Source organism: Myxine glutinosa, chromosome 5 (assembly GCF_964187855.1).
Source record: "Myxine glutinosa chromosome 5, kmMyxGlut1.1, whole genome shotgun sequence".
NCBI classification, from domain to species: Eukaryota; Metazoa; Chordata; class Myxini; order Myxiniformes; family Myxinidae; genus Myxine; species Myxine glutinosa.
In genome coordinates, this window is record NC_136265.1 from 164,835,594 (window position 1) to 164,861,873 (window position 26,280).

General features: G+C 44.9%; 2 protein-coding genes across 4 annotated transcripts in view; both read right to left on the reverse strand.

The window, feature by feature from the left end:
* Positions 1–1,510: 1,510 nt before the first annotated feature.
* Positions 1,511–26,280, reverse strand: part of LOC137426793 (uncharacterized) — a 132,773-nt gene continuing 108,003 nt past the window's right edge. For all 3 annotated transcript variants that reach the window (XR_010984402.2, XR_010984403.2, XM_068115689.2), the window contains 2 exons: positions 5,445–5,506; positions 1,511–2,671 (listed from right to left, as the gene is read on the reverse strand). Coding sequence is in view for 1 of the 3 variants with exons in the window: in XM_068115689.2 (XP_067971790.2) it covers positions 5,462–5,506 (45 nt within the window). In the remaining 2 variants the exon portion in view is untranslated. The remainder of the gene's footprint in view (positions 2,672–5,444; positions 5,507–26,280) is intronic.
* Positions 5,515–13,920, reverse strand: LOC144892412 (uncharacterized). Its single transcript, XM_078778996.1, has 2 exons — positions 10,142–13,920; positions 5,515–5,975 (listed from the first exon to the last, which is right to left on the reverse strand). The coding sequence occupies exon 1, from the start codon at positions 13,341–13,343 to the stop codon at positions 11,577–11,579; it is 1,767 nt and encodes a 588-aa protein (XP_078635122.1). The 5' UTR covers positions 13,344–13,920; the 3' UTR covers positions 5,515–5,975; positions 10,142–11,576.

Sequence of the window (26,280 nt, forward strand, 5' to 3'; positions counted from 1 at the left end):
ATTGCATGCACATGATCTGACCCATTTGTATTGAAATATTAAATTTATGACATCATAGGTCACATGGTTTGGCAGCCATATTGGATTTGACCTAAAACCTTAAAAAAGCATCTTCTCCCAAACCACCAAATCGATTGACTCAAAACTTTACGTGTGTCAGTGACTAGGCATGGCGATTAAAAGATGATCACGAAAACATCATTGGTCACATGGTGCGGCAGCCATATTGGATTGAAGGAAAATATTAAATAATTATATCTCTGAAAACGCTTACCCGGTCAATGCATAATTTTACAAATATCATCTAACACCATTGCTGCATATAGTTTTAAAATGATGATGTCGTAGATCATGTGGTTTGGCAGGAATCTTGGATAGAAAAACGAACCTTATAATCCGATCAACACAAAACTTCACAAACGTGATCCCCTACCCATACATATGCAGAGTGTACATTTTTTAATGTAATATGTCACGTGGTATGGCAGCCATATCAGCTTGAAAGCCGATATTTAAAAAAGAAATCACTTCTCTGAAACCGCTTCACCGATCGATGTGAAACCTGTCATGCCTGGTGAAAATGTGATACTTAAAAACAGCTGAAGGGATTTAAATCAAACTTGTTTATTTTTAGGACAGTGAACGAGGGCATCTCCCCATTGTGGGACTATGCGGAGGCATATTGGCGACACAGTCGCATCGCTCTAGTTTTTTCAAGCGATTCTTCACAATTGAGAAATGGGGCCAAAAACAATATATAGCACAATATCTCAACCTTATGGATGGACTATGATAAAACTTGGTGGATGAGTTGGGTAGGTGACAAGAACAAGCCGATTCAATTTTGGTGAAGGTGCAGATGCAGATCCAGCCTATCGGTGGGATACAAAGCAAACTGTTTTCTCAATCTCGAGAACTGTTGATTTTACCATCGCTGGCTCCTTCACAAAGCATCTTCAGACCACTCGGCTTCGACTGTGGTCGTGTCCCACACAATCTTTAAACCTCCACCCATCCTGCGAGTGCTCAAATGGTCTCCGGTTATAAATATTTTAAAACTTCTCCGCTTGTGTTTCGTTTGTAAACTTTAAACATCACTTAAAAATGGTCAATCTTTTACCGCGAGGCCTTTGACAATTTAATTATTTTAAAAATCCATTTTCACGTCATTTTCTTTGATCCATTTGGTTTCATATGAGAACAAAGTGCATTATGTTGCATGGAGCAACGAAGGTTTATCCTGATGGGTTTCTTGACTTGTGCCAGATGTGGCGAACGCTGGATGACACGGGAAAACTTTTCGATCGAATGAATCGAGGGACAAGAATCGCGATCGCTTCTTGTGCTGCATTGAAGGGGTGCGAGGGAGGAAAACCATCACCCAGTTGGATCCCACATTAGTTAAGACTTGTATTGGAAAACAAACAAACAAAGTGGTGGGAACAACAGCCGGTCACGAGCAAGTCGTCAAGGCTCGAGGGGAGAGTAGAAATAAAAAGGGAAAACGGCATTAATAACATTTGTGTATTTATACATAACAATACAGCACATAACATTCAATGTGGAGCAAGCCCATCTTACATAAAACATGTTTACAGCACAGGAACAGATGGACACAAGCTGATAAGAAAGGGCCACAGAAGCTGGTCGGCATCTCCGTGAAAGATGAAAAAGAAAATGCTAATTGTACAGCATAAAAGATAACAAATTGAAAAGTCTCCGAGCACACCGCCCGTATCGTGGCCGTGGCGACGAGCTTACATTCGTGCGAGGAGGGCAGCGAGCGGCACAGGTCGGCCTGGCTCGACCTCGCGGCCTGCACGTCGTCGTCGCTGCGCAACTGCTCGCAGTCCCGACAGCATTCGCAGCACAGCTTATCCCATGACCGGTCACGTTTCGCGAACCAGCAGTGCATCAAGCCAGTGTCCCATGCGGACAGGCTACCTTTTTAAAGTTCAATTTCATATCGCATTCTCCTAAATGCTAAGCACGAGGCCAAAATGCATTTTCCCTTTTCAACGTCAAAAATTTCATTTACTTTAAAAGCATATCATGTTTTATTTGGAGTTTGGAAGTTCTGCCAAAATGGACGCTTGTTTTATTTCATTAAAATGGGAACACACCGGGTAACCAAGGACCTGTTTGACCTTGTCGTCGTGTCATGGTGTGCGTTGGCCAGGGTGGGGGAGGTTCTCTCATCTATGCTGAAGATGGATATGGGGAAATAAAATGTACACGTTCAGAACGAATCTACAAAGCTCGTGTGGTTAAAATCTCACAACTTCACTTGGCAACAGGGCAGAAGACAGTTGGCATTCCATGTGGAATCAGATTCTCGTTTCCGTTTCATTATATTTAAAACGGGGATAATAAGCGGCTACAGGGTACATTACATCTGTTTGTTGACACTGCAAGCTAAAAAGCAACACATCTGCACACCTGGAATTAAAAGCACTTTAAAACCTCCCGGTCAAATGTTAACGTAACAGGTGTCACCCCTCGAGTAAATGCTTCTGGCTCTGTCTTCGTTTTGATCCAAGGGAGAGGTCTAGGCCGACCCAAGGGAATGACGCTGCAGCATGGCAGATCTGGCAACGATGACCCGAAAAGTGTGTTGGCTTCAGAATGTGTGGCCGAACGAACTGCCTGGGATGTCTGCACCAAAACATGCCTGTGTAGACACAAGAAAATTGGGAGAACACTCAACTGCTATTTTTATTGTTGGTTTTTTTGTTTGTTTGTTTGTTTTTGTTAAGGCCTTTTAAATACATCTGTAGCTCAGGACCCCAAAACGGAAAAGCTCCATGTGGGGCGTTGAGTTGTTTGTCATTAATTTTGCAAATGAATAAAAATAAGCACAACAAAATGCCAAGGATTAGTGATGTAAGCAGGCGGGGTCCTTGGTTTTTTTTTGTTAGTTTTTATGTTGAAGGTGCCTGTCCGGGCACAGACTATAATACATACATACATACATACATACATACATACATACATACATACATACATATATATATACATACATATATATATATATATATATATATATATATATATATATATATATATATATATATATATATATATATATATATATATATATATATATATATATATATATATATATATATATATATTCCTCATCGAGGCCAGGCCTTAAATAAAAGAGAAGAGATGTGCATTATGAGAAGTGTATGATGTTTGTTTGCGAGAAAGAGAGATTGAAGCTGGCACGGTAGCTGTAGTTTGAGTGAGACAGAAAGTAAGACCAGCAATCCTGACACGGAGAGTGCAAGATGGTTCCGGGCACCACTTTAACGCTCAAGTCAGAACGGTAGTGCTACCCTGAGTGGTTGCTGTCTACAACCTACTACCTAAAAACCTGCTGAACCTGTTGTCTACAACCTGCTGAACACCGGGAGACGCGGCGGCAGGATAGTTACCAGGGAGGGAGTGGTGGCAAGGTAGCTACCGGGGGAGGGAGTGGTGGGAAGGTAGCTACTGGGGGAAGGAGTGGTGGCAGGGTAGCTACAGGAGGAGGAAGTGGTGGCAAGGTAGCTACCAGGGGAGGGAGTGGTGGCAAGGTAACTACTGGGTGAGGAAGTGGTGGCAAGGTAGCTATCAGGGGGAGCAAGTGGTGGCAAGGTAGCTACAGGAAGAGGGTGTGGTCATGATATGGTAGTTACTGACAGAGGGTGCAGGCATGACAGGGCAGTTACTGGGAAAGGGGGTGGAGGTGGTAGGATAGTTACCGGGTATGGCCGTGGTAGGGTAGTTACTGGGAGAGGCCCTAGGGGTGGCAGGGTGGTTACCGGGAGAGTGAATGGTGGCAAGGTAGCAACCGGGGGAGGTGTGGTCATAGCAGAGTAGTTACTGTGGGAGAGGGTATGGGTGGCAGGGTAGTTACCAGGAGAGGGGTATGGGTGGCAGGGTAGTTACCCGGAGACGGAGTATGGATGGCAGGGTCTTTACCGGTTGGGGGCATGGGGGTGGGATGGGAGTTGAGATAGAATCAGCATAACTGCTTGTCGAGTCGTACTCTAGATTTAAGAGAAACTATTACAGTCCTGATCGCCAAACAAAGACAATTCATAAAGCTGCTCGTCTTCTCTGCCTGGAAAGCCAATCCTAACAATGAAAACCCACACACGTCCCCTAAACATGCAATCTGTATGAAAACAAGAGGAAGAACCCAATACCAAGTTTTCATGAGGTATCAATGGTGGTGAAACATCGAGCCAATCTTAACATCTTCAGGAACTAGTCTTGATGGCACCAGTACACTCGGCTCTCAAACGAAGTGACTCAAAACCTCGGCTCTCAAATTATGTGAATCAAAACTGTTACTGTTCTGCAGATTCCTCTTGGACAGTCATCATCTCCCCTCGTCATGGAAGGTAGCTTATATCATTCCTATACATATGAAGGATGCCTAAACAGCTGTTCTGATCTACAGATGGAAAGAAAGGCCTTCTTTCCGTAATCAGCAAAGCCTACCTCTTATCAAACTCCAACACGAGATCAACAATTTGGCTTCCATCCTCATTGGTGTCCTATCTCCTAGCCTTGGAGGTAGTGTACTGGGACCAACCCCATTCCTAGTTTCCACTGATGCCTTCTCAGCTTCTTTGGAAATCTTGCAATATCAATTGGCAGATGACAACTCTCTGCTGGAAAGTCATTCACACCATGGCTGCAAAAGCACATCATTGTCTGCAAAGCTAAAGAAAATGTAAGGAACTGGTCAATTGCCTGAAAAATGCCATTCATGAATCCAAGTAGCACACACTCGTTCTGTTCTCCACCGAAAGACCATAGAAATAAATCTCCAATTTTCTTCCGCAATTAACCTCTGGCCAAGGTGCAGTCTTTGGAACTCCTTGGACTAGTAATCTGCCATGAACATTCCTGGACCAATCATGCATCTAAGCCTCCTTCCAGAGCAGGCAGGGATCCAGGAATTGCCTACAGAGCAGGGTCGTCCATTGGCCCCTCTCAACTCCTAACGATAAACAAGGCCTTCACTTGCAGTGCTATGGAGCGGGGTTCTCCTCTGTGGGCTGCTACTACTGGATCTCACCTTATACCCATGGGGAAGAGTGAAAATCCAAAGTCACGAGGATGACTGGAGTGACTCAATAGGAGTTGGAAGTGCAGGGCCTGCTCCTCTCCTACATTTATCCTGATTATCAGCTTTTACTGCCTGGTCGCAAGTCCTTTATCTACTTATTCCACCTGTTCTGTGTCACACCTATGCGTCTCCACTTATGTTGCCAGTCTTTTTATTCTTTGGCCAATTCTGCCAGTTCCTCTCTACTCCATTTTCAGCCTGTTGCCCTCTCTGTCCTCTTTCCCATGAGCCTTCTGCACAAAATGAAACCATAAATTGGGACATCATGCAGTTAAGTTCAACATTGTAATGGTTGATGTACGTGCTGGTGGCTTACCTCGTGAATAAAGATAGTTATCTCCTCGCCAGACTGTCCGCAGCAGCCAAAAGCATTTTACTCTGAAAAAGGGGTACACGTCAAGGTAAGAAATCCAAACTGCAAACCTCATTGGTCCATTACATACACAGACGGCGAAATGCCGCATTAAAAAAAATCCTTTTAATTCCCAAAGCTGCAAACAATTTTTCCCCATCGAAAGGCAAAACTGCCCCGAAAGCATTTAATGGCCGATATACAAGTTATATTACTCGTGAAATTCAAAGGGTAATCATCATCATCATGTACCATGCCCTATGCAGAGCGTTGGTGCTGCCGAACAAGTTACTAGGCTACAATCCTGATCGGGTCGCCCCTCCGACCCAGGAAGTCACGGCAGGCATTTGGAACTAGGCCATGGTGCCAACGATAGTTCTCCCACACTTCACGAAGGACACAATGGTACCTTTAAAGTCCACCAACTAATGCCAGCAGGCCAGACATCCGTTTAGCATCCATCCGAGGGACGGCACACATAATGAATCACCGTACCTGTGAAACACCAGAATATCACAATGCAACTAAGTTCCAACTAGCTTGGAACTTACAATAAGTCATTTCCGCAGTTATTACCTTTGCAATGAGCAGTGTTACTATCGTCATATACTTTACAATTCAGAATTGGAAAATGCTTCTGGGATCGTTTGGATTCCAGCTGCTGACAATTTTAAAAGGCTGAGCACCGAAGATCCGTTCAAGGTGGCGGACTGCTCGCTCTCGAAAGGGTTGCTTTGTTTGCCATTGCTATCTCAACACTACCACCTGGTGTTGGCTTAATGGTTAGGGCAGCGGGCTTGGGATCCTAAGGTCCTGAGTTCGAATCCCGTTGAATTAATGCCAGGTGGGATTGACTCAGCCTGTCATCCTTCCGAGGTCGGCAAAATGAGTACCAGATAACTGGATATAAAGAGGCAATGCATCAGTGGCAGACGCACCCAAAGAAAAATGATGAAACCAGCAGTCCTGCACACGAACCACCCATCCATACAAGAACACAACAACAGGCATCTTAAAGCCATTTTCCCTGCTAGAGCGGGGGTTAGCCTTGCGGTCCCCATGACAATGTTCTCCATTTTGCCCTATTTTCTGCATCTCTCCTTGTTAACCCCCTTGCCCGCATTTCTTCTTCCACCATCTTAAGCCAAGTCTTTCTCGGTCTTCCCCGTCCTCTACTTCCTTCTACATTCATTTCCATCACTCTTCTCAATCAATCACTTTCATCCTTCCTCAACACATGACCAAACCATGTGAACCTGTTTATCTTCACAGCATCCATCACAGGCTCTATTCCCATCATCTTTCGCAAGTCATCATTTGTCTTTCTCTTTCTCAACGATACTCCGCACATCCACCGAACCATTCACATTTCCACCCATCCATCTCAACACTTAACTTACTATGTGGTGACCCCAGGTCGTACGAGCTCTTCATAAAGCCTTAGTTTGCTGCAAGTCTTTGACAAACTAGCAGGCCGGGCCTGATGTTTGACTGGAGCCGATTCACGTGGGAATTTGCAATTTGTTCAGGTACCGGTGACAATGTGTCCTACTTTCAGCGAAAAACACCGTGGGATCCTTCAATGTCCAAATAATGCTAACAGAGGGGCAAAATAAGTAAGTCGTGCAATTAAAATTGTAATTTATTGCTGCCTTCCCCACTTTATTTGTAATGCAAGATGTAGACTCATGGAAGAGAGCTAACAGAATAAAAAGGCAAGGCACTGATAACCGGAGCAGTGGGGCCACAGTTGAAGACAATAGGATCAGAGGGAGTGGAGAAAACAGTAACCTGCAACTAAGAGAGTTGGGTTAGGTAAAGGTAATGGTAGAAAATATCACAGGTAGAAATAGGGAATGAAGTGAGATGCTGGCATATCAACTGCTTGAAAATGGAAGAACACAAATGAACCACCTCCAGAAGGCAGTTCCACAAACGGGTGAAATGAGGAACAAAAGAGTGGAGGTGTGTGGTAAGCTCCCTCCACTTTGTCCTCCCACCTGACTCAGAAACTCCAGGAAGCCTGTGTTATTCCATTAACCCACTCCTGTTTAAACTTCCAACATCCAGGCTGACTGCAAACCTCAAGTCTTTTATTCCTCACTTCTCCCATCAATGGAACATAGCACAGAAAAGGCAGAGTGTTGCTGGAAAAGGCAATGCCGGAGAAAATTTAAATGTGGGGAACAGCAGATTTGTCAGGATTGGGAACCAACTGGTAGCCTTTGACCTCGGGATTGGATGCAGGTTTACTGGGGTCAGGAAGAGAGAATTTTGCAGTGGGCACAATTGGGGTAACTTGGCAGGCAATTGGCAAGCAGGTGTCATCAACCACCTACGATGGGACAGGAAGTTTGAAGGCATTTCTGACCCATTTTGGCTGCGTGCGTAGACCGAATGGATGGGGAGAAGAAGAGAGTAGGGTTTGCAGGACCCCTGAGCTTTGGAGGAAATGCAGGTGTTGGCTAAGTGAGCCAATAAAGAAAGGCAGTGGTCGTCGGTGTGGGCAACCGCATTGCCTTCGGGAGCTAAGATGGAAAGGCGGGGGTCAGCATGTTCAACCGCACGGTTCCAAGTGCAGAGAAAGACAGCCAGGAGTCAGCATGTACAACCTCTTCGGCTCCGAGAGCCAAGAAAGAAGGGTAGAGACTACTATCAGCAATGTTAACGAGCACAGGGCATACCGGGAAAAAGGAGATAATGCAGTGATGACATGGTTGACATGGTAGGCAAGTATGGGTGAGCGTGACGGAAAAGGGCCATGGGTAGAAAGGTACTGTTGTACTCACAGGGAAGTGTATGAATAGTAACATGGAGTGTGAATGTCAGTGTGTTTGAGGATGTGAATGGAACTGTGTGGAGGTGGTGGCCAAATTAGCTCTTCAATAAGGCCGATTTAATACCTACAAATACAGCAACAGATATCTGTACTAAAGGACGTTTGTCTGTTTCTGTGTGTGCAAACAGTTTTACACCCACACACACCAGAAATATATATCCATTGGAACGTCTAGAACCTGGGAATGTCATGGCGACTATTCCCCCACCCCACCCCCCCCCCCCCCACCCCCTCTTGAGTGGAGGGGTTCTTTTCCGCAGGTTTAAAACCATTTTCAAGGTTTTTCAAACATAACAAAAACAACATATACTACCTGTAGACTCTTCATATGAAAGGTTGTGAGAAATGGGGGAGGGGAGAGGGAATATTTAATTAAATTCATTTTGCTTAGATCAAATACTCAGCTGTAATTGATAAATAAAGGAGAAATCGTACACTGGCTCCAAGAAGAAGATTGGTGATATTTTCTTCATTGTGGAATATATACATATACACATACACATATACACATACACATCACAGACAGCCAAAGTTAAAAGCAAAACCCCAAATGAACATTTCTGCACGAGTCAAGAGGTCGACACTTTCCATCCCAAAAAAAGAAAAGAAGATATTGCCCGATGGAGAAAACATGGCTCCAATGATCGACACGTCACGCTCAAAATGTTTTCTTGTGGAATGCACGCGTTGTCCCAGAGCCATGTATTTGATTCCCAGAGCCAGTCATTTGTCCATTTTGCAGACTCTGCCACAATAATTTCTCTATTGGCAAATATTGTGATTCCATGCTTGTTGCTTAATAATACTTGGACATTGGGAAGAAAATAAAAAGAACCCGATGTCGGAACATCCTGTGTGTAACAAGAACCTAAGGCCTTACAGAGTACAGTATTTGGCAACCGACATAAGCAAATTGTTATTGCTGCTCAGAAGGCCGCAAAGCAATTAAATTGCACGATAATCAGATTTTAAATGCAGAGGAATGTAACGCGAAGATAACAAAAAGGCTGTGTGTATTTATGTCTCTCTCATTCTGCCCACCATGCTTCCAAGATAATAACTGCACCTGTGGAAGCAAACCAATCCAGTAACCACAACACCTATTTTATCAAGCGAGAGAGATGAACACAGGTAGCTACCAATCGGAGCAATGGATGCTGCTTTACCAAAAAGCAGTTTCCGAGGGTATCATTAACTTTGGTTAGTCCAACAACTCCAACCCTTTGAGCTGCTTTATAAACTGCTCAATTCCACAGCACCCAACTTGGGATGTTTGTCGACTTTTGGCAATCAAAGAATCAAATTTCTTTGGCAAAGGCTTGCCAAGAAACGACAGACCACAACCGTTCCCATATCAGACTAGAATAGCACTCGGTAGAGCACATACCTCTGCCAGGCTGAACACTTAATGTTTTGTATTCCACTGATAGGCCGGATCTGGATTCGGACCTGAACCAAAATCTAACAGACTTGTTCTTGTCATCGAAACAACTTGTCCACCAAGTTTAGTCATAACTCGTCCATAACTTTTTTAAATATCACGTTATATATCGCTTTCCGCCCGATCTCTCAATGGTGAAGAATCACTTCAATAATTAAATAATTTTCATATGCGAATCCATATTCAGATCTGCATCAAAATCGAATCGATTCGTCCTTGTCACACACCAACTCATCCACCAAGTTTCGTCCAAATCCGTCCATAACATTTTGAGATATCTTATTTACAGACAGACAGACAGCGGTGAAAACATAACCTCCATCCACGTTAGGTGGCGGAGGTAATCAGAGATAACTGTTTATGAGGAAAAACAAAAAAAACCTTTAGAGGCCATTTCCCCCCGCAGAGCAGGGGTTGGCCTTTTTCGGGCACCGTGGTCCCCTTTTTGAAGCAATGTTTTATGGTCAGATGCCCTTCCTGCCACCAACCCTGTTAGTCACCTCTTGCGACACACAGGGAATTACCAGTGAGCTGGTACTCAATTTGCCGACCTCGGAAGGATGACAGGTTGGGTCAACCCCCCTGGTGTTAATTCAGTGATCGACCGGGATTCAAACCCAGGTTTCTAGGATCCAAAGCCGGCACCCCAACCGCTAAGGCAACACCAGGCTCATAACTGTTTATGAGGGACAGAACAAAAAAGGTAGGGGAGAAGAAGGATGATGACATGTTGAAAGGTTGCAATTTTGGTTTTGAAATGAATAAATGGTCCGACAGAGCAAAATCTGGAGGATCGGGAAGTTAAGGGCATTTCAACAACCCACAACTGCTGCTTTTGTAGTTGCCACATGAGAGTTGTGAGCTGAAAGTTTCTCTCTATACGGATGAGCAGTCAGGTCTGTGATGGCTCGTAGTACGGTTCTTAGAGTCGAGTGAGTTAGTGCTTGTTTGAGTGAGTTAAATGGCTCTGCATTCTCACCGAATATTCCTACTGGGGGAGGGAGTGGTGGCAAGGTAGCTACCGGGGGAGGGAGTGGTGGCAAGGTAGCTACCAGGGGAGGGAGTGGTGGCAAGGTAGCTACCGGGGGAGGGAGTGGTGGCAAGGTAGCTACCGGGGGAGGGAGTGGCGGGATGCAAGCAGCAAATTTGATTGGTTGAGATGATGTAAAAATGCCACAATATCATGTGCAGATACTGCTAAAAGGAGGGGTTTTTGGAAGTGTAAACAAGGCAGGTTTAGACACAGGGCCATAGGGTGGATATCTATTATTTTTTTTGATTTCATGACCTGAACCTAGGGATTTGGCAAGAAGGGTGTGGGATGAAGCCTTATGACCTCCAAAACATCTTGTTTTTTTTCACAAGCGATATCGTGGTACGTTACCGAGAACCACTGCCCCAAAACACCAGTATACACCAATTGTATGTTACATTTGAAATACCCATTTACACAGTAAAAAAACAACACAAACTATATGATGTCATGTTCACATTGGTCTTGGCAGCAATATTTATTAATTCAGACCCCCAAAAGTAGTAAAAATGTTGTTTTAACGACTTGGTAAAATAACATGCTGTTGATGCATTTATCAGAAAGTCATGTTTTTGGACCTTAAAACCTGCATAATGTTAAATTTTTGTACAATATTTGTGATTGGTGTTGCTACTACGATCCATGGTGGTTTACCAATGCTATTTTGAAACTGTTAATAGGTCCAATAAGTGTGTAAGGGGTGATATTTTAACCCATCAAAGACAATTACGCGGCGTACAAGCGAACCAGTGCGCATTGACGTCATGATAAACTCGAGATGGGCTAGAGAAGCTCCACCGTCTCAATGTATGAACTCCAGAAGCGAAATGTTGGTTTGGTGTCACTTGCTTCTAAGAATTTGTCAAAGGAGGTTTTGAAGTCTTTGAACTTGTCACTGTTGAGAATGACATGGTAGTTTGGATGTGGGAAAGCTTCAGCTAAGTTTGACAAAAGTTCCTTCACTCTACCCGCTTCATGTTCTGGAATAGATTCAAAATATGCATCCAGGAGCATCTGCTGCATCGCGTCTGACATCAGCTTATGGGCTCGAACTGCCCTGTTGTAATGCTTGCCGCTGAACACTCCATTCACAGACCCCACTGCAACAATCTCTGACTCAACCAGGATGTCTTGGAGACCACCATCTCGAAATCTCTTTCCAATACAGCCAAGAAAGGACATTGCAGTGTGGAATGCCCCAAGTCGAATTACCAGTCTCTTCATGAACTGTGCATTCTTCCATCTAATGAGCTGTGCCTTGCAATAGATGGCTTGGTCAACGACAATGACGACTGCTTCCAACTGTAACTTGTCGGCGATCTGAACACTTCTCTGCAGTATTGTTAGTACCGTATTCATTTCAGTCGGAGTGGCATCAATGACAGGGAGATACCCTATCACGCTCTTTGGTGGAACTTCAACACAAGACAGTAGTTGGTTGAATCCTGTCCAAGATGGCAGAGTCCCGTCAATGTTGTACTTGGTGATGTGGTATGCTAGGTCTATCGTCTTAGGGTGCTGGCGTAATGGGAAGTACGTTGCTCGATCCATTGGAACGCTGGTTGCGAATGTAGCGGGTCCTTCGTTTTTCCCTCCATAATATGTGGCAAGGTTCACTGCAGGTGGCTGCATCGATCTCTCCCGCGTCCTCTTAACTGTAGTGACTGGTGCTGGTTGTACTACTTCATGGGATTGACTTGGTCGCTGTATTATAATCCCATTGGTATTGTGCGTTGTTCCACGCCCAGACAATGTCTCCTCCCCGAAGTCATTATTGTCCCATACGAGTGTGACATGCTTGCCCGCCTGAATGATTGATGGAAAAGCATCCTCTCCACGATGTAGTTCTTGGTTAGCCAGTGCAGTGTCATGATTTAAGACGACAGAGTTTGAGACGCAGTAACCAAACCCGTTCAGTAGGCTGATTAATTGGGCTGAACCTGAGAGATGACGTACTGTCATTGCAAGTGACAAATGTTTGGGCATCTGTTTCCTTGCCTTTGATTGGAGGTATATGATGTCCTGTGCAATTGTGAGAATTCTTCTATGTATTGTAGATTCCATCTTTACAAACTCATCAGAATCAGGTTCGTCTGACACTCCCACCATCCATGCAATAAAGTTATAGAGACAGGCAGGTACAATTGCTTCTGCGGCATTTGTTGTCAGGTGCTCAGAGGTTGGGGGCCATGGCATATTTGGCTTGATCTCATCTATTGCATTTCTCAATTGTAGCGCAGTGAAGTAGTGTTCTCTAAGGTTATTCTCAGTATACCCAGGTTGCTTTGGTGGGGTTGGTTCAGAGTCGGATGTTTGTTCTGTCTCTGTTGTGTCATCACCTGAACCATGCATGGTTTCTTGCAACACTTTCTTTTCTTCAAGCAGCACTTCAGTGGAGATGTCATTAACATACACAAGGTGTCCTTGGCAGCGCATATATGGGGTTAGAAAGCATAGTTGTGGAAATGTTTTCATCAGTCTTATCTTGAGAAAGCCACTTTTGTAGTTTGATTCTATTCCGTGTGTTGCTTTGATTTGTTTCATGAACATGTCATTAAGTCGTTTCAGTCTGGAGATTTCCTTGTTGTCTATTATAAGATCCTTGACTGTTGCACAAAATAATGTGTATGCTTCTGAGTAGTTGGAGTCTCCTTGTTGCTCTGCATTAGGTGTTGTTGCTAGCTTGCCTAAATACCGGGTATACTCCTTGTAGCAGCGACCATGGTATTTTACCTCTATCGCAACACAATCGCGGTCTTGAATTTGAAGCAGCAGGTTTGTATTGTTGTTGTCTTTAGCAGCTTGCTGCAGTCTTGGTGCCTCAATTGTTGAGCACCTTGTTAGAGGCTCTTTTCTTCGGCCCCTTTTGCCTGTATTGATTGTTCTCTCTTTCTGACAAAGGATGCATATATTAGGCAACACATATTGGGATCTGGCTGAACATTTGGGCTTGCCTAAGCTGGAGCGTAGAGCACGTTTCTTGACTGGTTGTGGGCCTTTATGCACCTTGTCAATGTTGACGTTGATGTCATTGCATGTTGAAGCTGCAATAAATACACATAAAAGAAAACAATTAAAATTATGTGAGTTTAAAATGTCTCGACCTCAAGTCATGGTTAGCCCGACTAGATTCCCTCCCCTCCCCCCCCCCCCCCCCCCTTCCTCAGACTTCCTTTTAAAAATTTATTTGTTTCACCTCGGCCCTACCTCCTTGCATAAATATTGGACAGTTCCTTCAATTCAAAATCGTTTGACTACACACAAAATCATTTTACATATACCTCACAAAAAAAAAAATCAAACTAAGTTTTGAAGCATTGTCATGATTTATTATTCAAGTTATTCAACCTACCAGTATTGGCTGCATTTTCTTCTCTCTTTTTCATGCTGCTTTGCACCCTGCTCACTCGTTGTTTATCGGTAAATCGTGAATAACACACTTGATGAAACGCTGCATCATGCGGTATAGCTATAGCAGGTATTGTTACCATACTGTTGCCACGTTCGCCGAATTCGTCAGCGTGGTTCTTCACAAAATTTCTCGCAATTTCAGCTTGATCACCTTCTAAATTCTGCCACGTAAGAACAAATTGCATATATCGCGGCCATGTTATATCACTAAAAGGTATTAAACTTGATCTTTTGGCCGGAGAAATGCACATATAACAGCGTTTCTCGCTCCCACCCTCATCACCGTCGCTGCTACTGGAGGCCGCCATTTTGTTTACTCGCAGCCGGAAGCCCAGACATCGTTCGTAGCGTGAATAAGCGCGATCCTCATTGGTCAATACATCGAAATGCGTTCGAGGCTAAACGGAGATTTTGGAAATAAAATTATACATTTCAACATTATATTACAGACTAACGTACCAGAATCTGACTTGTGAAAAGTCATGAACATTATTTCTTAATTTTTTCTATATTATCATGCCAATTTGATGCCCACCCGATTTTCAGGTCACGAAATGAAATGAAAAATTGGAACACCTGGCAGTCTAGTTGTGTTGTACAGTGTTCAAGTATATAATTCAATTTAAATAAAATAAAGACTTTAAAGGTTATAGAAAAATAATTTCTCTTTGGACGATTACCAAACCCTGGTGTTGGGCTAGCGGCTAGGGTGCCGGCTTAGGATCCTAGGATCCTGGGTTCAAATCCCGGTCGATCGCTGAATTAACGCCAGGGGGGTTGACTCAGCCTGTCATCCTTCCGAGGTCGGCTAATTGAGTACCAGTTCACTGGTAATTCCGTTTGTCGTTAAAGGCGGCAAAAAGGGTTGGCGTCAGGAAGGGCATCCAGCCGTAAAACATTGCTTCAAAAAAGGGGACCGAAAAACAACAACAACCACGGTTCCCGAAAAAGGCCAACCCCCACTTTGTGGGGAAAAAATGGCCTCTAAAGGTGGTTTTTTTTTTTTTTTTTGGACGATTACCACTATTCATGCAGCATCCTTTACACCGCCCAATCTAACAAGTTACATTAGTTATTCATGCTTGTTGTTTGTGTCCTTTATGACATCCTTAAAAACAGCGAGTTTCCTGTTTGGAATGATTTTCAATATTGTTTGACTACCAGACAGGCAGGCAGACAGGCAGAAAAATAATCTCACTTCCTCACTGCAGATGTGCGATCAGGACGACTTCAGAGCCAAAGTTCTGCTAAACTGCAGGGGTTTTTTCCAATTTGTCATAAAAAAAAAATACAACATTCAACTGGAATTAAGTTGTTCCTCGATCACAAACTGACGTTTGCAGACGGACGGACAGAGAAAGTGAACCAATTGCCTAACTCTGCTTTTGCTTCATATGTGTGTGGTAAAAAAAAAAAAAAACGGTATATACATTAATGGAGTGCACTCCTAATTGGTGGTAGGTACATTGAATGAAACAGACACATTATGTATGGATGGTAATTACCTCCGCCACTGAAGGTGCACAGAGGTTGTTTTCACCCCTGTTTGAAGGAAACTTGGTGAGCAGGTTGGGTGTGTGATGGGGCGATTTGATTAGATTTTGATGAAGACCCGAATCCAGATAACATTTTCACAGCAATTTATTCTTTACCAACATTTCAGTCTACGTGCCTTCCACCAACGATTTAGAAGAGAAACATGGTGGGATCTTTGAAGTGAACAATAAATCATGGTAGAGTGAAAATGAACAACAATGGATGGTGGAAGTGATGTTTCTTCCAACGCACAGTTCCTTTGTAAGGAGCTCAGCACCAAATGAGCTGGATAAGGCGTTTGTGGATGATTAAAGATTTGTTCTTTCCCCAATGCTTGGTGTGGGTTCAATTCCCATGGCTGCTCACTCTCACCAACCCACACTTTACAAGTGAGGTGAGTGCATGAGATCTAGGAGGCTTTGGTCCTGCAGTGGCCGATTTTTTCCCCCCTTGTTACAGAAGCGAGACTCAAGGAAGAAAAGGTTCAACTTATAATGGAACAAACACCATGGGAATTAACGAACAGGAAAATAGATAGGGGGGAGGTAAGGAAACGTTTAAACTAGCAAATAAGATATTTTATGGGGGTAAAAAAGATAATGTGTCAGAATTGGAGGACAAAACATGGCGATGTACTGCTTGCTTGAAGACTTAGAGGGAAGAGTGAGACAGAACAGTCTCTGGAAGGTCATTCCATAGATCAGAGAAACAACGAATGAAAGAGTTGAGGAATTATATGTTGCGATATAGGAAAGGAAATATATGTTGAAATATAGGAAAGGAAATATATTGTTGCGGTTTTGAGAACACAGCACAGGTAACATCATTAAAGGTTAAAGGTTGCACCCCATAGGTAGGCCACAAGCAACACGTAGGTCACCTTAGGACGTCAGTTATTTCATAGTATGTGTTTAGGATAAGGCCATTCCCAATAGTTGCATCTGCGTTGCGTAAAACAAATAAGAGTAGGCCCCATCGTCCATTTTGCAGCCTCCCTCCAAGCGACACCATTAAGCGCTGCCTAGTCTGTAATCCATCGCCCTCGCCCTTTAGGCTGCCAGCAGCCTTCGCTGCCCTTGGGCTCGCACAAACCAGCTCAAATGCCACGAGGTAAAGCCCAAAAAGGGGGGCGGAGCGCAGGGGTGGAGATGTGGCCACGTCAAGCAGCCATCAAGGCGCAGCCGGTAAGCCATCACCAGCCAACCAGGGCTAGAGTAAGATCGCATGATAGGGTGTGGCTGGAGATTCGAGAGGGTTCGCTGGGCGTGGCAATATAACCCCTTGCGCGAGGCCCCCACCTCAGTTATGAGGGGAGGACTGAACAGAGTGAGATCCAAAAAGAACGTGCGCTCCGAGTTATGAGGAGGGACACAGCTGCAATCATTGCGCTCTGAGTTATGATGGGAGAGGCGCCTGGTTTGAGTACCTGAGTTATGAACCAGAAGGACTGATTGGAAGGAGCGCATTCAGAAGGACTTGAGGGGGCGAGCGCGTTGTGCGAAAGAACTCGTACGATTGGCGTTGAAGGACATTTGTTGGAGGAACGCGCCATTGTGAAGGGTTTGTCGGGGATCACCGGTTGAGAATTCGGCTTGGGCTTGCGGTGCGCAAACATCCAAACGCCCGTATTCCTATTACATACATGGCCAAGAGCCACGAAGTCACCGATAGGCCAGCTTACCATTTCCCCGATATAATTGTCCGCTCGCGCCTACGCTACGCGGAGAGCTGCCTGCCGTCCACCATCGTCTGCTGGTACGGGGGTCGAGGACCGGGACGAGCTGTGGACGCAATCGCTGGACCTTCCACCATACCTTCATCATCCCCGCGTGAGTCTGAGTCTGAGAGCGAACGGGCCCAAGTCCAAGGGATAAGTAAGACTGTCTAAGGCTGCCCTGTGTACTTTTTCTTCCTCTTTCTTGTACATCCTTTCTTTTCCTCTTCTTTGTACATTGTGAATAAATCACTTGTTCTTCCTGGTTTTCCTCTTAATCCGATCGTCCTAGTCATTTCTCAATTGGGTATGCGTGGCACGATTAGGAACCGCTTAGAATCGGGTCTAGTACCTGTTAACGGCCCGAATCGCGGCTCGCTTCGCTTGGCGTGTCCACTAACGCCGTGGTTCGGGCGGGAGTTATTTCCTTGCTTCACGGTCGGTGTTAGTACTTAGGTAATAGGACTAATTCGACCAACAACCCTATTTAACACCGACCGGAAGGAACGTGATAACTTCGGGATCGCGTCGGCCAGATAAAAGACAAGGGGATTAATCCCCCCTTGATAAGGGGAAGGCCGACGTCGGAGATCCGCAACAATATGTTGAAATATAGGAAAGAAACATGTTGAAGATGCACTTCCACCATCTTGTGCACTCAGCCTGAGTTTTGGAAGTTTAGCCAGGAGGGGGTTTACTGGAAGAACGCACGTATTGTGGAGTTGCTGGGGAGGGTCGAAGGACTGAGATGCGAGCGAGCAATATTGGAGAATAGACGGAAGAAAACAGAGAGGCCACCGACCTGCCTACGATGCGAGAGTAAAATACCCTGTGCTTCAGTCTCATCACATCCGCTTCCGGAAGGGTCTTCCGCTTCCGGTCCCTCGAGCGACGGGGCTTGCTTTGATCTCTCCACGGCATCAAAGTTTGAGTGTTTTCCCGTTCGTTTCTTTGTCAAATTTCCGCTGCGTATTTTGTTGTGTATGTGTTATTGTGTGTTTCTATTTGGTTTTGGTTTTGTAGTTGTTGCAAATTTGTGTGTAATTAGTCGTTTCTTTGTCCGCGCCTCGTGCGGCCTGGTGTCTCGTGCGGCCTCCTCGTCTCGACTTGAGCCCCGCCCCCTATATTCTCGTTTGTTCTTTCACCTCTGCTCCTGCTTTCTCAAATCCACGTTCTCACTTAGAGACTTTTCCCAGATTGTTTTCATGGTTTTGTTTAAATATTTATTTAAATATGTTTAAACCGCAGCGGTGATCCCCCCCCCCCCCCCTCCCCCAGGATTTCCATGTTTTAGACGTTTCCCAGTGTGTACCCTGGATAAGAATAGGTACGCCGTATCCCTGCGTGTCGTAAGAGGCGACTAAAAGGGTTGGCGTCAGGAAGGGCATCCGGCCATAAAAACATTGCCTCAAAAAGAGAACCATGACAATTACAACTACATGTGGGCAGGGAACAGCCCGAAGTGGAGATCGGTTTCTGAGGTTTGGGACATGGAATGTAGGTACAATGACAGGGAGATCAGGAGAAGTGGTGGAAGTATTGGTCAGAAGAAGAGTGGACATATGTTGTGTGCAAGAGACGAGATGGAAGGGAAGTGGTGTGAGAATGGTGAAGGGTAGGCAGGTACAGAAATACAAGTTTGTGTGGCAAGGGTGCCTGGAGGGCGTGAATGGTGTTGGTGTCCTGTTTTCTGAGGAGTTTGTAGACAGTGTGGTGAGTGTGACTAGAGTGAGTGATAGGTTGATGATGGTGAAAATGATGATTGGAAAGCTCTTGGTGAACGTCATCTCGGGATATGCTCCGCAGGTTGGTCGGAGCGATGAAGAGAAGGACAAGTTCTGGTGTGCGATAGAGAAGCTGATGGAAAACGTGAAAGATGAGGAAGTTGTTGTGGTAGGAGGAGACCTAAATGGACATGTGGGAAGGAGTATGGATGGTTTTGACGGAGTTCATGGGGGTTACGGATATGGTGTGAGAAATGGAGAAGGTGAAAGGATTTTGGAGTTTGCTGATGGAGCTGATTTGTTGATTTGTAATACTCAGTTCCAGAAAGAGGATAATAAGCTTGTTACATACACGTCAGGTGGTTCGACGAGAACCGTTGACTACCTGATGGTGCGTAGGCGAGATAGGGGGCACCTCCGAGACATAAAGGTGATCCCGGGGGAGGAGGCTGTTTCACAGCACCACTTGGTTGTCTGCGACGTAAGGGTGAAAGGTGCGAGGAGAGCTCGGTGGGTGAAGTACCAACCGAGAATGAAGGTGTGGAGGTTGAAAGAGGTGACAGTAAGGGAGGCATTAAAAGAGAGGCTGAGTAGGGTCGAGGATGATGTGGTTGAGCTTGAAAGTGGTTGGATGTCAATGAAAGCTAGTCTGTTGGGAGCCGTTGGTGAGGTATGTGGATGGACAAAAGGACCACCGAGGCACTCGGAAACATGGTGGTGGGATGATGAAGTTGGAAAGAGGATTGACGAGAAGAGGAAGAAGTTCAAGGAGTGGCAGAAGGCGAAGGGTACGGGAGCAGAAACAGCAGAGCATGAAAGTTATAAGGCAGCCAGGAAGGCTGCAAAGAAAGAGGTAGCAAAGGCGCAGGAGGCATGGAGGAAAATGTTCGGAGAACGCTTGGATTCGGAAGAGGGTCAGAGAGCGGTATTCAGGATTGCAAAGCAGATAGCGAAAGAGAGGTGTGATGTGATGGGGGTGAGCTGCTTGAAGGATGAAGTGGGACAAATCGTTGTCGACCCAGATGGAATTAAAGGAAGATGGAAAAGATATATGGAAATGCTGTTGAATACAGAGAATGAATGGGATGGCAACATCGAGAGTAACCCAGTTTTAGGACCGGCAGAGAAGATAACTGAGAAGGAAGTTGAGGAAGCGATAAAAGCAATGAAGGGTAGAAAAGCGGGAGGGCCGACGGGAGTTGTGGGAGATATGTTGAAGGCAGCAGGAAGTTGGGGTGTGAAGAGAATGACAGAGATCTGTAATCTGGTGGTGAAAGAAGGCCGCATTCCAGTGGCTTGGGAACTGAGTACCCTCGTCCCTCTATACAAGGGGAAAGGTGACCCTCTGGAGTGTGGCTCGTACCGAGCGATAAAGTTATTGGAGCATGGAATGAAGGTATTGGAAAGGGTGTTGGAGAGGAGGATAAGGAAGAAAGTGAAGATCGACGAAATGCAGTTTGGATTTATGCCAGGAAGAGGAACGACAGACGCGCTTTTCATTGTGAGGCAGTTGCAGGAGAAGTACACGGAGAAGAGGAAGAAGTTGTTTCTTGGGTTTGTTGATCTGGAGAAAGCATTCGATCGGGTTCCACGCAAAGTATTGACATGGGCATTGAGGAAGTTAGGAGTGGAGGAATGGTTGATCAGAGTAGTGATGGCAATGTACAAAAGAGCGCGCACAGCTGTAAGGACGAAGGACTGGAACAGTGGTGAGTTTGAGGTGAAGGTGGGAGTGCATCAGGGGTCGGTACTAAGTCCACTACTATTTGTAGCTGTGATGGAGGTGCTGGCTCAGAACGTAAAGGAGGGTTTACCCTGGTAGTTGTTGTATGCAGATGATCTGGTGTTGATTGCGGAAAGTATGGATGGACTGAAGGAAAAGATGAACACGTGGAAGGAATGTATGGAGACAAAAGGTCTGAAGGTGAATATCGGAAAGACGAAGGTGATGGCAAGTGGTAAAGCATGTGGTGAGGTGGAAAGAACTGGGAAGTGGCCCTGTGCTGTGTGTAGGAAGGGTGTCGGAGTGAACTCCATTCAGTGTACAATGTGCGCTGAGTGGGTTCATCAAAAATGTAGTGGTCTGAGAGGGTCATTAACCAGTGTGGCAGCTACATTCAAATGTAAGGTGTGCACAGAGGGAGCTGCAGATGGAGGAAATGTTGAGTTGGATCTTGGAGACGGTGTGAAGCTGGAAGGTGTGAAAACATTTTGCTACCTCGGAGACATGCTGAATGGAGAAGGTGGATCAGACTCGGCAACGGTTGCTCGAGTGAGATGTGCATGGAAGAAGTTTCGGGAATTGAGTGGCGTGCTGATGATGAGTGGAGTGTCGTTGAAGCTGAAGGGAAAGGTGTATGCTGCATGTGTGAGAAGTGTTATGATTTATGGGAGCGAGACATGGGTAATGAACGTAGAGCAGCAACGAAGGTTGGAAAGGGTGGAAATGCGAATGGTTCGACGGATGTGCGGAGTATCGTTGAGAGAGGAAGACAAATGATGACTTGCGAAAGATGATGGGAATAGAGCCTGTGATTGATGCTGTGAAGAGGAACAGGTTGAGATGGTTTGGTCATGTGTTGAGGAAGGATGAAAGTCACTGGTTGAGAAGAGTGATGGAAATGAATGTAGAAGGAAGTAGAAGACGGGGAAGACTGAGAAAGACTTGGCTAAAGATGGTGGAAGAAGAAATGCGGGCAAGGGGGTTAACAAGGAGAGATGCAGAAAATAGGGCAAAATGGAGAAGATTGTCATGGGGACCGCAAGGCTAACCCCCGCTCTAGCAGGGAAAATGGCCTTTTAAAATGCATGTTGTTGTTGTTTTTTCAGTCTCATCACAGGAGATTCCAATAATTTTGACAAAAAAAATTTTTTTTTAACATTTTAAAAATAATTTATTATTTGTTTATTATTTAATAATATTAAATATTATTATAATAATAATAATAATATTATAATATAATATTATTTAATTTTTTTTTTTTTTTTAAATCCAATAATTTTGACAGCTGTATAAAAATTCCACAGAGTACAGGAAAGACGTGTTGCTGGGGTGCTAGTCCACAGGAGTTCTATGATTACGGATTATGGTCACGCTGTAATAATAATAATAAGGGAAGGAGAGAGGGGAGAGAGAGACAGGGGGAGAGAGAGAGACAGGGGGAGAGAGAGAGACAGGGGGAGAGAGAGAGACAGGGGGAGAGAGAGAGACAGGGGGAGAGAGAGAGACAGGGGGAGAGAGAGAGACAGGGGGAGAGAGAGAGACAGGGGGAGAGAGAGAGACAGGGGGAGAGAGAGAGACGGGGGAGAGAGAGAGACAGGGGGAGAGAGAGAGACAGGGGGAGAGAGAGAGACAGGGGGAGAGAGAGAGACAGGGGGAGAGAGAGAGACAGGGGGAGAGAGAGAGACAGGGGGAGAGAGAGAGACAGGGGGAGAGAGAGACAGGGGGAGAGAGAGACAGGGGGAGAGAGAGACAGGGGGAGAGAGAGACAGGGGGAGAGAGAGACAGGGGGAGAGAGAGAGACAGGGGGAGAGAGAGACAGGGGGAGAGAGAGACAGGGGGAGAGAGAGAGAGGGGGGGAGAGAGAAAGGGGGGAGAGAGAGAGGGGGGGGAGAGAGATGGGGGAGAGAGAGAGGGGGAGAGAGAGAGAGAGAGAGAGGGGGAGAGAGAGGGGGTGAGGGAGGAGGAGAGACAGAGAGGGGGGAGAGAGAGAGAGGGGGAGAGAGAGAGGGGGGGAGAGAGAGAGAGGAGGAGAGAGAGGGGGGCACAGAGATAGAGGGGGGCACAGAGAGAGGGGGACAGAGAGAGAGGGGGACAGAGAGAGAGGAGGACAGAGAGAGAGGGGACAGAGAGAGAGGGGGACAGAGAGAGAGGGGGACAGAGAGAGAGGGGGACAGAGAGAGAGGGGGACAGAGAGAGAGGGGGACAGAGAGAGAGGGGGACAGAGAGAGAGGGGGACAGAGAGAGGGGGACAGAGAGAGGGGGACAGAGAGAGGGGGACAGAGAGAGAGGAGGACAGAGAGAGAGGAGGACAGAGAGAGAGGGGGGCACAGAGATAGAGGGGGGCACAGAGAGAGGGGGACAGAGAGAGGGGGACAGAGAGAGAGGGGGGACAGAGAGAGAGGGGGGACAGAGAGAGAGGGGACAGAGAGAGAGAGGGGGACAGAGAGAGAGGGGGACAGAGAGAGAGGGGACAGAGAGAGAGAGGGGGACAGAGAGAGAGAGGGGGACAGAGAGAGAGAGGGGGACAGAGAGAGAGAGGGGGACAGAGAGAGAGAGGGGGACAGAGAGAGAGAGGGGGACAGAGAAAGAGAGGGGGACAGAGACACAGAGAGAGACAGAGACAGAGAGAGTCTCCTCCATAACCATGAAACCTAGCAGTCCAAAACTTTGCATGCATACATCTCGAACTCCAAAGGAGTGCATGAATGAAAACTGGTTGTTTGGGTGTGTTTGAACACACCTTTTGAAGATGATTAGTGGGGTGCTCATAACAAATGTTTTTTTTTTTTTAAACAAAATAAGCCTTACCAAAATGGCGGTGCGCCATCTTGGTCAGCCCTCTGTGGGTTCTGATCCCGCCATTTTGTTTCGGCCTAATCAAATGTGCTTCACCTTGAAAACCCGATCTACTCTCACGGCCTAATTAAAGCATATAATCAAAATATGGATTCAGATTTGAGGATCAGGTCCCATACATTAAATACGAATCGAAATCTGAAAAAAGACATAAGCGATTCTTATAACTAAGTGTATTTATGTAAGCAAGGCCATCATCCCTCATTCTGTACTATTGTCTTAATTCATACCTCGATACATCAGGGGTTCTTGACCTTTTTCCCTGTCAAGACCCCCAACAACAACGAACTTGCCCATGATGTCCCCAATACCCCCTTCGCCAGACTGCTGATTAACCAAGGCGCACCGAAGGTGCGCATAGCTAGAGGGGACTGGGGGCATGTCACCCGAGAATTTTATTGATTTCTAGGTGCTCTGTGGTGCATTATGAGGGGTATTTTTTACTTTAATTGCCTATTTTTTTGGATGGAAATTGGTAATTTATGGGCCAAGTTCGGGTATCCGCGCCTGATTACCAACAGAAAGAGATGTACAGAAGATTAAGAAATTCCTCACACTATACTACTTCAACGTACTCAATCAATCAACCTTCGCAGCTCAATCTATTTTCACGGATCAGGTGTTTACAGACACGGATATCCGGGTGTTATTCACGGACACGGATATCCGGCCGCCCCATTCATGTTATTGCATTATAATGAATGTGAGTGCCCTATTTATATTTAAATATACTTTGAAAACTTTAAATATCTTCAGATAAGTAGGCTTACTACTCACTTGTTTTGCAAATGTTTTCATCGGAATCAAATTGAGAATGAGGTCGTAATTGCCGATATTCGGTTCTTCACATAATGTCCTAATGGCCTACAATCTCACGTAATGTCGGCCCTACATTACGTGACAGCACATTGGCTCAGTGTGAACTTTGACCCGCCCTAATCGCTATGTAAATGTTCACATTGTCATGTCAATCATGCATTGTAATCGCATGCATATGCCCAGGGCGAATAGTTGACTTATTCGAATTTTATTAGAAAATTGAATTTATATTTGTTTGAAATATAATTATACAAATATAATTTGTTTTGAAATATATATATATTTAAATATATATTTATTATAAATTTAAAGTTGATATTTCATTGAATTTATTACAATTTATTATACATGTATAATTGTATAATGTATAATTATATACTATGTATAATTTATTACGAGTCCCATACCCCCAGATTTTGGTTCCCATACCCCCAAGGGGTATGGATACCCCAGGTTAAGAACCCCAGCTCCATAGCATAGGGTGTTTTTTTTCAAATTGCAAAATATTTCAAGTTCAACTTCATTCCCATTTGTAATAATTTCGTTAATGTGATTGCAAACAAACAGAATATGGAAAAATAGCATGAATAAAGCATTTGCGCTTCTTCTTCTTTAAAACATGACAGAGAAACTCAGCTACTAATGAGATTGGCAAAACATCAACATAAACCATCATATTATTTCTCCCTGTGTTTTTGACAGATCTACTTACTGGCCAGATCTTTTTCATATCTTTCATATTTTTCAGATCGGCCAGATCTTTTTCAAACTCAACGAGAAACGTTTTCTTCAAACTCCCAAAACATTATGGAGAAACTGCTTCTGATATTTCTTCTTCTTCAAACAAAGCATTACAGAGAAACTCGGCCACTGATAATTCTTATCAGACTAAAATACGCAATTTGGTGTATGTCTGATGATTTATTCGGCCGTTACTTATCCAATCTCAACCAAATTTAGCAGGAGGACAAAGCATCACAAAATGAAGGTTGCAGCAAATTAATTTGACGCCTTCAACACGGGGGTTTTACCCGCCAAAGTGGTTGAGTGTTGAGGTGTATATCCATGTTAAGATAGCTTTAGCGTGGCGTTTTACCAAAGATGCCTCTAATAACAAAACTAATTATAATCGCATAATATTAATGTTATTACAAAACAATATTAATACTAATAATATCCTCCTTCCCCCAGGGCCGTTTCCTCCTTGAACAAACACCGTGTTAACGTGTATAAACATCTTATTGAGGTGTTTCGTGGGAGCAAACGTACCGGAAGTAAAAATAGAAACCACAAACACGTTTGTTCACCTATTGAAACAGTTGCTCCTGCTGTTTAATACCAAACTGAAAGTGAGGAAACCCAGGATATGTTCACTTACCAAGCAGCTACCTAGCACTTGCCAAACCAGCCGTTCCTTATCAACGGATTTGAATCGAGTTCCAGCTCAAATGCTTAAGCCACTTGATGAGTACTCTACAAGAAACTTGGTAAATGAGCACACCCCCGATGTTCTTGAGGCCAAACCCTAGCTCTACTGTAATCTATATACCCCAGAGAGAATAATATGACCCTTCCTGCCGTCCCCCATAGGAAAAGGGTGTACTAGTTATTTAAACTCGGAAACCTTTACGGAGAAACTTAACTATATATTACTTAAATGCATCTTCGATCACGGCTGTTATGTCTGGGTGCATGTTGTATATA